The 13,548-nt window shown below is 38.7% G+C and overlaps 1 protein-coding gene across 2 annotated transcripts in view; it reads left to right on the top strand.

Moving 5' to 3' along the window:
• Nucleotides 1–382: 382 nt before the first annotated feature.
• LOC108064508 (homeobox protein prospero) overlaps nt 383–13,548 on the top strand; it is a 52,235-nt gene continuing 39,069 nt past the window's right edge. For both annotated transcript variants that reach the window (XM_017152072.3, XM_017152074.3), the window contains exon 1: nt 383–1,742. In XM_017152072.3, the coding sequence (XP_017007561.3) occupies nt 706–1,742 (1,037 nt within the window). In that variant the 5' untranslated portion in view covers nt 383–705. The remainder of the gene's footprint in view (nt 1,743–13,548) is intronic.

Genomic DNA, 13,548 nt, shown 5'->3' with positions numbered 1-13,548 from the left:
TTTACATTTCAGAGCAGATAAAATGTCAACAGACCAAACCGGAACAAAGATATTGAGCAGATGTCAAGGCTTTTCTAAGATGATCTGTTCCTGTTTCGTTTCACCTTTACTCTCCCTCTCTCGCTCTCTCTCTGATGATCATTCTCTCCTGGAAATTTCGCGAATAACTTTTGGCAAACAGCTGAGCGGTCTCTGTGGCACTCTCCGAAAGTAACAGCAGGTGCAGCGCAACAAGTGTTGATCGCAGCTCTTCCTCTTTGCGCTCTGGCGCTCTCCAACTGTTGGTAACTGCTATGTTAAGCTACCTAACATGGCCATAACAGCCGCAGCGGGTGAAGCGAATCAAGTCTGTGTGGTTTCCGACTCGCACTCCACTCCACAGTTGAAAAAAAACTTTCGTGCGAGACAGACGTGTGCGACGGACCTGCGATTTTTTATTCGAGCCAATATCAAAATCAAAACCAAAACCAACTGCTAACTGCAACTTTGGCGCGACTTTTCGCGAAGTGAACGAGCTGAAAGCCAAGCGAAATTAGATGTGAAAAACGAGTGTGCATGGCAGGCAGGGGAGAAAGAGAGAAATAAGGTGCATATGTGCAGCAAGTGTAACGATACCCAATACCCGGGCTAAAGCCGAAGAAAAAAAGTATAAAATAAAAAAACACAAAAACAAAAACAAATAATACCCCTTAGTGGCCAGCAGCCATGTCTACGAAACTGGAGCAGCAGCACTCGAAGCCCATTCTGAGTCCAACTCGATCCCTGGACGAAGGTTTCGAAAGTGATCCGGATCGGGTTTCCACCGATTCGGAGCATCAGACAAGTGGAACCACTAGCACCAGTACTAGCAGCAGCAACCATAATAATAATGCAGTCAGCAATAACAATGCCAGCAAGTTGGCCCAGCTCAGTTCGGCGGCCACTGGAGGCGCCTCCAAGACGACGGCCGGAGCCAGTGCATCCAACGGCGGTGGTCCAATGGTGAATTCCGGAAATGTCAGGGGCGCACTCACTTTGGCCGCCCCCCAGCTGCAGAGGCGTGAGTTCTTCGCCAAGGATCAGGCATCGAAGCTGAGGCATCAGGCTCCGCCACCGCAGCAGCCACGCCTCCAGTACCAAAAACAACGACAGCCCCTGGTGCCCAGCGCCGCCTCCAGTGTCCACAACCATCGGTTGACTGCTTCCATTCAGCAGGGCTCCTCGGCATCGGGCAATAATCTGGGCACCGGAACCGGAACGGCCAACTATCGGCGCGGACGCCGACTCCACATGAATCCGCCCCGCAACGGCATTCGCTCCCATTCGGTGGACGCCATTTCGCGGCACAATCGCCATGGCTACGATCCCAGCAGCCTGATCCTGAAGCACGACGGCAATGGTAACATAAGCAGCAGCAGTGCCGGAGGGCCCACCACCCGCATGCTGAACTACAAGACCACGGGCGGAGGCAGTGCAGCCGGAGCACCGGCAGCCGGACAGGCTTTGCTCGTCCAACCGATTTCCAGTGCCACTCTTTCGCCACTGGTGGCCGCTGGCGTGGTCGATGTGGTCGAGGGCGGTGGCTCCTCGCCGGTGATCGCCTCGGCCACCCACAGCCTGTACACCTTCTATCCGGCGGAGGGAAATCTACAGGTGTGGCAGACGGAGTGCGGCGACCTCACCTACAAGTCGTCCCGGAATATGCATCAACTCCACAAGGCGCCCGTGTGCTGGACGCAGTCCATTCCCAGGCAGGCCAGAAGGTGAGTGATTATTTGATTTGATTGTTTTTTACAAAGAAGTGGGGAAAACCAAGAAACTAAGGCTATCTTAGTACTTAAATATTAGACATTTTGAATCCAATTTTTTCAGAGTTCTTGTTCAATTAAGTTTATAAAAAAATTAAACAATCCTTAGATTTAAAGTCAAAAAGATTGTGAATACTTCTAAGGAACTAAGAATTTTACAGTTATTGTTTTTTACATTTGTTTCCTTATATTACATCTAGAACAAACGCGGAAATTATTAATTGTGATTCGAATATAATCTGGGAAGGTCTTTTTACCAATTAGCTAACAAATCTCTGCGGTTCTGGGGGAAATACAAGATTTTCTGAATTCTTGTTTTAAAACTTGCCTAGCAAGGTTTATCTTTATTAAAAAGCCATTCAAAAAATTAACTAACCATTCAAATTGTAAATTATACATAACAGAATTATGCAGGAGCCTTAATAAAAACTAAATATTTGGTTATGATACTATATGTATTGCCTGATTTTAACTATAATTATAAGAAAGTTCAATTACAATTAAACATTTGTTTTAAGGCCTCTTTACACCTCAGTAGGAATTTTTCAAATGGAATTTCATATGTTTCAAGCCCGTTAACATAGTCTGTTGTTATTTCGGTGAAACAATTTTAAAAAGCTGGCTTGGTCTGACAAAATTGTTGTATTCAAATGTACATTTCCTGTTATTATTTGGTTAAAATATCTCTAAAAAATGTTGCAATGTCTCACAACATTTAAAAAAACGTAATTTGCAAATTAAAACTATTGTGTCTGCTTTTACAATGGATGATAGATTTTATTTGAATCTTTTCTGAGTGCATTATTGGATCTCACTAATTCTATATTTTTTTTAATCGTACGCACTAGCGGTTCTAAAATCCTAATATTTACAAATAATATTACATAGCTGCATCCATATATTGGTTTACGAATGGTTTATTGTTAGATGATCAGAAACAAGTTATATTCCCATGGTCTGTGCTATGGCAGAACCTTTGCCTATAAAACCATCCTGCCAATGAAAAAATCGAAGACAAGTTCTAATTTTACAATATATTTATTTTGCTGCACCAGTGGTAAGACATAAGTTCATTGGCTGACTTCAGAAAATTTCCTGTTTGTATTATCCACAGGATCTGTGGTTTTCTTCATCTTCTTCTTATAAGCCTTGTTTCCACCCATGGGCTATTAAAAGGACCGCTTTTTGAATGGGAGGGCTGCATGGAATCCTATAAACAAGTCAGTGCGCATGGTGTTTACGATTGAATCCTCTTTGTTGCATTGTTTTTATTTTTTCGAGCTCCAGATATTTTTTGGAACCACAATCACTTTGACAAATTCACTTTGTTAAATTTTACAAGGGCTTCTATTCAAAATTGTTTTAATCTATGTTAAACATATCAGGCTTTTCTTAGAATCTTGACCAAATTCCATTTGAAGTGTAAACTCGAAATGAAAAATGAAATAGAAAATGGAATCTATTCCATCTCAGATTTTGAAATTTGTATGAAAAATTGGATTCCATGTGACATTCCATCTGAACTGTAAAGAGGCCTTTAAGTAAAAAAATTGTTTTATAAATATCGTTCTTAATATTGATGTTAAGTAATGATTTATGATGCATCGGATTACTTTCATTAAAGGAGATAGTTAGAAACTTAAAACATATTTGTGGCCTCCTTTTTCATGTTCTTTAGTTTAAAGACGATCATTTGTGTGTTATTTTTAGTTAGACGCGCTACGCTTAAATGTAGAGCTCAATAAATCGCTCAAAATGTAAGCTAATTAGTTAATGGTTCAGTTTTATTTTTGGCCAAAAACGAAGTCAATAGCCATTTCATCTTTAGCGCTCGGCCAGAGTGAAAGTCTTTTTAACAGCATCGGCGGCAGCAACAACAAGCGGGCCAAGATACAGAGAGGAAAAGAGAGAAAATGTTGGCGAGAAAGAGAAAGAGGGTCGGCGCATGTGTCATTTAACTTGGCCGCGGGGCAGGTTGCAGTGTTGCAAGTTGCGCTGTGGCAATTAAAATGCCTTCGGAAACTGCTTCACATTGATTACCCTCAGCTCCGTCCCTTAAACTCGCCTTTACATAACTTAACATTGCCCGGGGTTCGCCCGAAATGTGTGTGACCCCAAATTAAACGCAAATTGCACACCGAAATTCAGGCACATAAAGTTTGCCAATTTCGCGCTCAACATTTCCAAAAGACATTTTAAGTTTTTGCCTAAATTTGGGTTGGGTTTGGGTTTATTTTGTTCACTTGGAGACTGTTACAATTTTTGTCTGCGAAATGTGTCTGAAATATTTAATAGCTCTGGCAATCGTTTAACTTTTATGACTTTGCACAGATGTAGAAACGCCGGGGTGAAGGGGCGTGTCATTGGTAAGAAATGGCCGGAGAAAAATGTTAAGACCAACGGCAGGGAAAAGCAAAAGTGTAGTAAAAGTGACCGAATTTAATAGCTTATTTTAAAGGGAAAATCAAATGCGGTAATCCTTATTAAATAAATATATTATTTTAATATCCCATTTTTTAGTTGCATTCCAAAAGGAAGTAAAAGATATAATATAAATTTTAAACTATTTACCTACAATCAATAATATTTTTTAAACTATATAATCTCAATTAAATTAAATTAGCTTAACTAAGCATGATGTTCATATTTACTAAGCAAAGTTATGGATTATTTAATTGGATTACATTTGGTGAGCTTCGATTTAATCACTACATATTTGGTTATAATGCTAGGTTTGAATAAATTATTCAGATAGCGAAAAATCAAGCATAAACAAATGGGGGAAATTAAACTTTTTTGGATCTTTAAAAGTTTTAACAAAGTGGACTTAATAATTACAAACCAAATACGGAACACATGCTTATCATAACTAAGCCAAAACCAAATGGTATATTCTAATGTGCTCTTTAGCTCAAAATTTCACCGGATTTCTTTACCTGTGCATAAGAAATAACTTGCGATATCAAAACTTAACTTTGATTAAAATGCTTGTAATATAAATATTATGCAAATGGGGAAATATTTCGAATTTTACTTTCAAATTTCGTATAATGCCTAAATGACTTTTGATGTAGAAATATCAGTCTCAGTTTCATTAGGAGTTTTTATTGCATAAGCACACGCAAATATGTTTATTAAAAACCTTTTACTTTGACTAAACACCGCCCACTCCAATACCGCAACTATCTGCCCCAGTGGGTGGTGAAGCAGGGGCCAGGGGAAAAATTGCAAACATTTCAATCAGCAGGAACAGACATGCAAAGTGAATCAAAAGCGACAGAAAAAATGGCAGCCGACTGCAGCAGAAATGTTGATAAGGCTCCCAAGGGGCATTCAACGGAAATGTGTACAATCAATCAAAAGACTTAGGCAACGAACTTGATTAGTTCAACGCACTGGGAGTTGTTTTTATCGGATGGGATTTTTGTGTTTGCAAATGTAATGCTTTCGGAATTTTCTCTATTACGACTGTTGTCGTTGGCGGCTCTTGAGCTTCGATTGATATCGCACTCGAAAACACAACTCACAACTCTGTTGCAAATCAAATTGCATGATGCGCAAATATTATGGCTTCGACAGCGACTTTAACACCACAAGCAACAATAAAAGTAAAAGTTTTTTATTTCGCTTTGGCAAATTTATTTACATAGTTTTGGGTAAATTTTTTTGCTCACCTCTTGGACTTTTTTACAATGTGTCATACCTTTGCACACTTTTGCTTTTCATGAGACATTAGTTGGTGCTTGTTTTTGCCTCTTTCTTGGATGCTGTGTGGGGATGGACGATGTGTAGGTGTCCGATATGCGAGCGTTTGAAAGTGTTTTTTATGTATATGATGTTTTTTTTGGGGTGTTGCTGGAGAGATGATTTTTTGCTTTTGGCGTGCGAAAGTTTTTTTGGCCTGATGAACATGGAGTAGCGTTGTTTGATGTCTGCCCGATAGTGCCAAACTTCCGCTTTATGCATATTATGGGAATTCGCCAAAATAAATTCGCATTTAATTTGAAATTTACCAAACAAATGACTTTTGCATGCGTGGAGGAGGTAACAAATTGAGTTTCAATTTTTATGGGAAATTGCCTTGGAAAATAAGAAAATCGAATAAAGGATTAGTTTCATTTGTCAAATAAATTTTTGTATTAAATTTTAATATTTGATCTATGTGGCTTGTTCTGTACATTTATTTTATATAAATAAATATGAAAACTAAATTTGCTTCCTTAAAAAACCGCTAACGTAAAATAAATAAAAAATATTTATTTCTAATTACATTTTTCCTTCTTACCTTTTTTCTTATTCCCAACAAACCCATCAATATCACGGCCATAACCAATGATATAACAGCCCTTAGCAAGGCTGCGTTTTGCATGGCAAACTTCAATGACGCCATTAAGAAGCCCATAAATTTGTCACTTAACCACCAATGTTTGCCACTTGCGACTTGATTCGATAAACAAATGCCGCTAATTGCTCCTCATCAGCCAATCGGGAGAGATCCAACCATAATTGCTGACTATTGGCCGTGCCGGAGGTGAGGGCTAAAGTTTCCTTCTGATTGCTGTTTGCCAATCACTTTGCCTCGCTGCTAGATGATAAACTTGTTGCTCGGCATTCACTTTGATTGCTCATCATTGAGCTCATCATCAGCATCAGCGCCGAAATCATCGGCAAATATGGTGCCTAATTAAAAGAAATAAAAGCTTAAATAGAACCAAAGGCGATCTTCCGTATTTGACTTATGAGCTGGCTGCTTCTTCTTTTCGCTTGGTGATTTTTTGGCAAAGTAAATACAAACACGAAATTCGTCTGTCAATATTTGTGGCGCAGATCGGAGATCTCGGTGAGCTTGGGCCTAAAAATAGATCAAGTGTTGTAGGAAGAGGCTCGAGGGGCAGGCAAATGAGGCAAGCAAACAGTTGTTATTTTTACATAACGCTTAAACGGGAATTGTAAAGCCGTCTGCTAAATCGTTGTGTTGACTTTAAGCCAAACGTTGTCATACAAATACGAATGACTTAAGCAACGAACTTGTCATTTATGCAATAGGATAATTCAGAGTGATTCATTTTCTTGACTCAAATCTTGAAGACTTTTCAAGCATTTTCAATGTCAAATTGTTTAGGGTAATTGCTTTTTGTAAATACACATTTTTTTGTTGGCACCCACACTTGACGGCGCTGAAACACTTTCAATTTCGAAGCTTTGACGTCTGTTTTAGCACCATTTTTGGTCGAGTCATCAAGACAAAAGAACTATTAAATGGAGATCACAATTCTGTGGAAACTTTAGCTTGAGTGCCCGCTTCTTTATCCCCTCCCGCTGGTCGCTGTCAATGACATCAGACACTGCTGAAAATGAATAACTGAAACAAAAACTGAAACTAAAGCAGCCGGAAATGCAGCGCAAAAAACTTCCCAAGCCTGTAGCCTCTGTAGGGTTTCCCGCTCAACTTCTGTTACATTTTTGCCATTTAACATTTGCCACTTTTGTAATTATGCGAAAATGAAAACAATACGACCCGGTGAGTCACCGCCAGCGCCAGTTGTCGACACCTGCGACCGCTTTGGGTCACGGGCCAACCATGTGAACCCACATGTGAAGAGTCGGCGAGAGTCGGGTTCAGTTCAGACAGCTCAGTTCGGCAGGGTCGCTGGCGAGCCAAATTGTAAAATGCAATAAAATTCGTGTGCTTTATGGCAGCGGCTTTTGTTCGAGTGCGAGTCATGGTAATTATCACTGGCATATGGACAAATGAATTTTTCTACTGTCCCGCAGGGGGTGTGTGCTATGCAAAACTAAATAACTTTAGTTGCAATATTTTAGAGGCATAGTGGCCCATCGGATTGGCCAACTGTGACTCGGGGGTTGTAGCGGATTCATGGGAATTCGGAAATGTAATCTAGTGAGTCAGTGAATCATTTTCTTTTCTGAGAGCCGATATAGCGATATAGATTACTAATTTTCATTGCGGATATTTTACGCTTAGATTAGTTTCTATAAAATATTTTAAAATATACATTTTATTTAAAGTTTTCTAAACAACAACAAATAAGCTTCGGTTTTTAGAATAATAATAAGATCTCTCCCATTAAATGTTATAATTCGTTACACGTTCGAAGCAAATAAATTTAAAAGAAAGATGCTCTCTAGATATACAAAGTCACAGCGATCAACTAAGGCAAGCCCAAGAAAACCGCAGAAACCTCACTTTTAATTTGAAAAGCAAAATGCAATTTAAGCGAGGCGAACGATTTTGATGAACCGCTTAGATGTTGGGCTCGAAGAAAAGGCACAACGTCAAAAGATCGAGGCGAAAACTAGAGAACTTGGCAAATAAATACAATTTTAACACCTTTTGCTCCACATTCCACTCGGCCAGTTCCGTTAGCCGGCTCGGGAATCAATTGTTATTATTATTAATTAGAAAAATATTTTGCTGTCAAGGCATCGCCGAGTCCCAGGCCTAACCGTACCAGAACCCAGCCTAGCCCAGCCCAAGACCAAGACCAAACATCGCCTGACTGGAGTTATCGGAGCAGAGGCATCAGACCACTGGGAGCTGCCAGTTGCAGCCCGGCGGAGAGTTATTTGGTCCAGAGTTTTGATTGGAACTCCCCGTGGCCGTGACATGCGAGCTCCACTCCACGGCTTCGTGTCAGCAAATTAGAGAAATATTTTGTTTGCTCAGTAATTGGCAATTGATCCAGAGATCCCCCGGAACGCTCCGAATGAAAAGCAGAAACCAGAAACGAAGCCTTACAAATTGCCGCGAAGCTCGTGGAGCACACGCCCCAAAAAATTCGTATGTGAAATCAATAAACGTCTCATAAATAATGACCATCGATTCCGGTTTCTGGCTTTCGGCGTTTTAAGCAAAGAATCTCCATAGGAAATTTGCATTTTCGAATTTCATAATTAGCATGACAAAGACTTGATCAACACGAAAAACATTTGGCTATAAAATTATATTTAGAAAATTATGGTCAGCGATTCTTGCGCACCCAACATTTTCGCTTTCAGTGAAGAAGAATTAAGTATGAAACTTTGGAAACAATAAAATTATACAAGCTGCTGTTAGGCAATAAGTCATAAAATGTATAAAATTAGCTAAAATTATTATCGAGAATGAAATTGGTTATTAGGAGACACGTTTTTTAAATCTTTGAAAATTGGAAAAATTTTAATGCATTCCTGTTTTTAAGCTTATAGCTTTATTTCTGAGCATTTTTTAGAAATTAACGAAAACTTTCGTTTCTCTAAATTTCTGCGTGATTTATGTTTTGTCGCTGGCTTAGCGAAATTCTTATACGTATTTTTTAAGCTTGGGATTTAATTAGTAAAATTCACGAAATATGTTAATAAGAGACTTGCGAGCGGCAACCAAATTAATGTTTGGTCGAATGAAATTTTTAGTTTTTTATTTAAAATTTTATGTGGGCCGTAAAAAGTAAAAGCACAGAGATCAGAAAAATACATTGGGACTACGCAAATTATGTTGAATATATGGGAACTCAATTAAGGTGGTGAGCGCAAGAACCCGGAATCAGTTGGAAAAGGTATCTTAAAACTTATTTTATCAACGTAGGTCTCATCCACTTAGCTAAACAGCCCATAAAACTTTGAGATAGGATCAAAAGCGATTTAGGGTTCTTTTTATGGCGATCGCAACTATTTGAGAGTCTAGCAATTTCAGTAGAAATAATTACAGACAACGGGCCTCTTCATTGAACAAAGTAAATTAACGAAGCGAAAGAACAAAGAAAAAGCTAAGCGAAATGGAATGAACGAAAAATAATCGTAAAAGAACGAACGAGCAACAAATTAAATTAAATTGCTATACAAATTTAGCTTTATTTTTTATTGATTTTGAGTGCGTGACAAAAATAATAAAAAAGCAGGCAGAGGCGAACAAAAGAAAGATACAAGCTAAAAATGATAAATTAGAGAGGAAACAATCTCCAAGTTCTGGACACTATTTCATGGTTTACGGCGGATTACGCAATGGGAATTAGTGGAGAGAATGAAAGATGGGAAATTTCATCTTACAACTAATTTATGTAAACGGAAATACCAAAACAGAATCTGGGATTTGAAAGTAGAAGCAAGTTCCTTGACTCCCTGACTGACTGGCCGATCCCCTTTCAGATGAGTGCGTAGATCGGCTTAATTGTTTACCGGCACTCATAACTCCAATTCGTTTTTGTTCTCTTTTTTCTATTTTTCACACGCTTGCGCTTCTCAAGAAGTTCTTTATGAAGTTGTTTGCCAAAAATTAATTTAAACAATTCTAATTCCATTTCTTTGGCTCGGTCTTTGTTTACTTTGGCTTTTGATGGATACATTTTTGGGTCTTTTGGCCAGTAAGTAGCAAGAAGTTGTAGCTTGTCGCGCATTTTTTGTTGTCATGCAAATGAGCCAAGTGACAGGCCAAATGAGTCTGTTTGCTTTCGAGTGGGTGTAATGTTCAGACAGCAGTTAGCGTTCTGTTTTCATTTCGTTTTGACTTGGTGGTCTGTTGCCTAATTGATTTGGCAATTTAAATTGGATACACGTTTGAGAAAAAGTGGTTTTTTGATGATTAATAGGAAACTTAAGCAGGTTTTGTTTTTATTAAAAATAATTAAAAGTATTATAACAGTTAAATAAAGAAAAATTATTTGTTAGGTAGTATTTAAATTAGCTTTCCTTATTTCTAACAGACTTTCCAAGAACTCTTAAAATATTCTATTTTATCAAGTACTCTTCATCAATGTTGAGATACCTTTAAAACCTTATATAGAGTCGAAGTCAAAGATAAGACCATTCCAGCCAAGTAACCCATTTGCCTCATTTGTCTTGGAAGCTGTTGTTGCTGCTGGAGATGTTGCTCCTAGTGATGTTGCATACACCCTCACAAAAATGCACTGACAACGGCGACGGCATATTTTCAACACCTGCCTTGCCTCGACTTTGCCCGTCAACCTTTGTGCCACTTTGCCAGTTCCCAAAACTCACTTTTGTGTCACTGCAGCAGTTGCTGATGCTGCCGCTGCTGCTGTTGTTGTTCCTCTGGGAGATAAGCGCAAAAACTATTTGCCAGCAAATGTTGTCGTTGCCTCAGCTGCCGGGGAAGTGGTCTTGGGGCCTCGGAAGAGGTCGGCGGGAAGGTCTGGGAAGGGGAAGTCGGGGAAGTCTGTCTGCATGCATTAGAGCAAGTTGCAGGCAGTCAACAAATTAACTTGGCAAAGGAGAAGGAGAAGCCGCCAGTCAGCCAAAGGTAGACGCATCACTGGCTTTTCAGTTCCCGGGAGCCGTGCCACCCCTTGAAACCCCCTGCCACCCCTTGTTGTGACTGCAAATATGCGAACTGCGCATCTTATTAAGAAAGAAAGTACTTTCAGTCAGGCAGCTGTTGTTAGTTGCCCCGTTGTTGTTGCCGCTGACTATTTTCTACCATATATACTGCCTAGATATGTGTATAAAAAGTAGTTGTACACTTTCTTGGGAGTTTATAAAAAAAGAAAATAATAAGAAAATAATACCAAAGATATTTTTCGATATTACAATAGAAGTTATAATATTAAAAAGGTAATTTAAAACTCAGTTCCAAAAGTGACAATTATATTTTATATAATTTATATTAAACTTACACATTATGATTGCGTTACAACATTTTATCAAAAATATTATTAAGACGATGAAAGCGTATTTAAAAATCAACATTTATCACTTTTCGCACTTTTTCTATTATCATCCATACAATATACAGTTTTTTTTACGTTCAGTTTGCATTTTCAAGTGCCGTGCGAACTTCAACTTGATGTCTCGTTATTGTCGAGCCACACAAGATGACTTGCCCCGACAAAAATCCCCCACAGCTTCCCACCCCTTTGAGGAGGCAGGGAGGGCGAGAGAGATCGGGTCCAAGTCGGAGTTGCAGTCTTATTATGATTACAAATACCTAGAGCCCAACTGGTTGGACTTGTTTACCGGGGCTTCCATTCGGAGTTTTTCTATCATAATTCCAAATGCATTTAAAAATGGCCCAAAAAACGCAAAGAAACCACCAAGTTGCCCAACAAGATTTATTCGTACTTTTTCGCCGGTTGACTTAATTGCCGCTAATGCAATTAAATACAAATATTTTTCCTTTCGTTGAATTTAATTTGTCACAGAGTGTAAATATTTGTTTGTCTAGAGACGGTTTTACGCTTAGCTTATTTATCAAATTAAATTAATTGTAAGTAATTTTAAAGTTATGTTAAACATGTGTATGAAATTTACAAAAATAAATAGCTTTAAGAAAAAACCGAAATTAGGGAAAGGGATGCCAGAAATATTATCATGCTAATCAAATTTAATTGGATATTTTACTAACATTTTTAACTAAACATCTCAGCCACAACTATTTGTAATTGAATAACTTTTAAATTTGATGTTTCCACACAAAACATGAGAATACCGCGCAAAACCCGGAAAAAGTTCTTTCAAAGTTATGATCCGGCTTTTATGTTTGCCCCAGCTCGTTATGGGGTTATATAACCCGATGGCAATCATAATGCTTAGGCAAGCACTGACCACACTCAATCCCTGAGCTCCGTTCCAGCCCCTGAACAAGATGATCGGGCAGAAGAAAATAGTATAAGAGTTCACTTTCCTATCCACGAATCCAGACTTGATGTTAATGATGGCCGGGTGATGATGTAATTGGGCCTGGTCCTAATTAAGTCACGCAAAATTTAAGCTAATTTGCAGTTTTAGTTCTTCTTTGGGCCCTCCCCACTTCTAATTGGGCTCAGAGTCAACATGATTATGTAAACAAGGAAGTAAACGACCTGAATGCGTAAACAGAAACTTTTACTTGGCTCGGGGCGCTATTCGTTGGCTTCCTTTCGACATAAAACGACGGAAACTGCCCAGAAGGCAGAGCCAAATTAAAGGTGGGAGGGAGTGGGGTGTGGGGACTGCAACTGGGCCTAAACATAAATTTTGAATCAGGTTTTTGATCACTTGCCAGCCACCTAATTGAAAACGAAAGCGCAAATAGGTAGCTGGAAAATAGAAAAGTGCAAATGGGGGAAAACTACGACAAATGAAAATGCCTTCGACAGCCATCGATATTCGAATGACAACAATGAAAGACCTTTTCCCCGGCTCTTGGCTCTTTTCCTTCTTGTTTTCCTCGGCCCAAACACACTCTTGATTTCCGCATCGTCGCTCAGTCCGTTTTTCCGTCCGATTTTCCCTGTTCACTGGAGCGCCGCCGAGGTGAAGGGAAATTTTTTTCGAATGGAAATGCCGAGACTGATTTTGTGTCGGAGTGTTGACCACGTTCAATTAACAAGCAGAGTGCTGAAAATGAAACCGAAATTAAGTCAACTGAAATGATCTCTCGAATTAATTTAACAGACCAATTTTATTTAACAGCGGCATTCATTTGTTCAAAAGTATTGTGTGAGTCTTAAAAACTATAATTAAATTTTTTCTGGGTTTGTATTTCCGAATAATTTAATTATACAGTTGACAGTTAAATAATGAATTAAAAATAAAATTAAATATATAAATACTTACTTACTTAACAACATGACCAAAATCAAGTAATGGTCTTCTTTTTTTCATAAATTTGATTTTAAAACGTTCTACTTAAAAAAAAATACTAATTTTTTCATGAACACTTTTAATTTCAAAGACACTTGTTTTACTTTCATTTGATGTAATGCGAGAAGAAAATGCCTCATAATATATCCGCTCGATACTCTCTCTTTCACTGGCGATCTTGGCA

Source organism: Drosophila takahashii, chromosome 3R (genome assembly GCF_030179915.1).
Source record: "Drosophila takahashii strain IR98-3 E-12201 chromosome 3R, DtakHiC1v2, whole genome shotgun sequence".
NCBI lineage: Eukaryota > Metazoa > Arthropoda > Insecta > Diptera > Drosophilidae > Drosophila > Drosophila takahashii.
The sequence above is the reverse complement of the archived record's forward strand: the minus strand, read 5'-3'. Positions and strand labels throughout refer to the sequence as shown.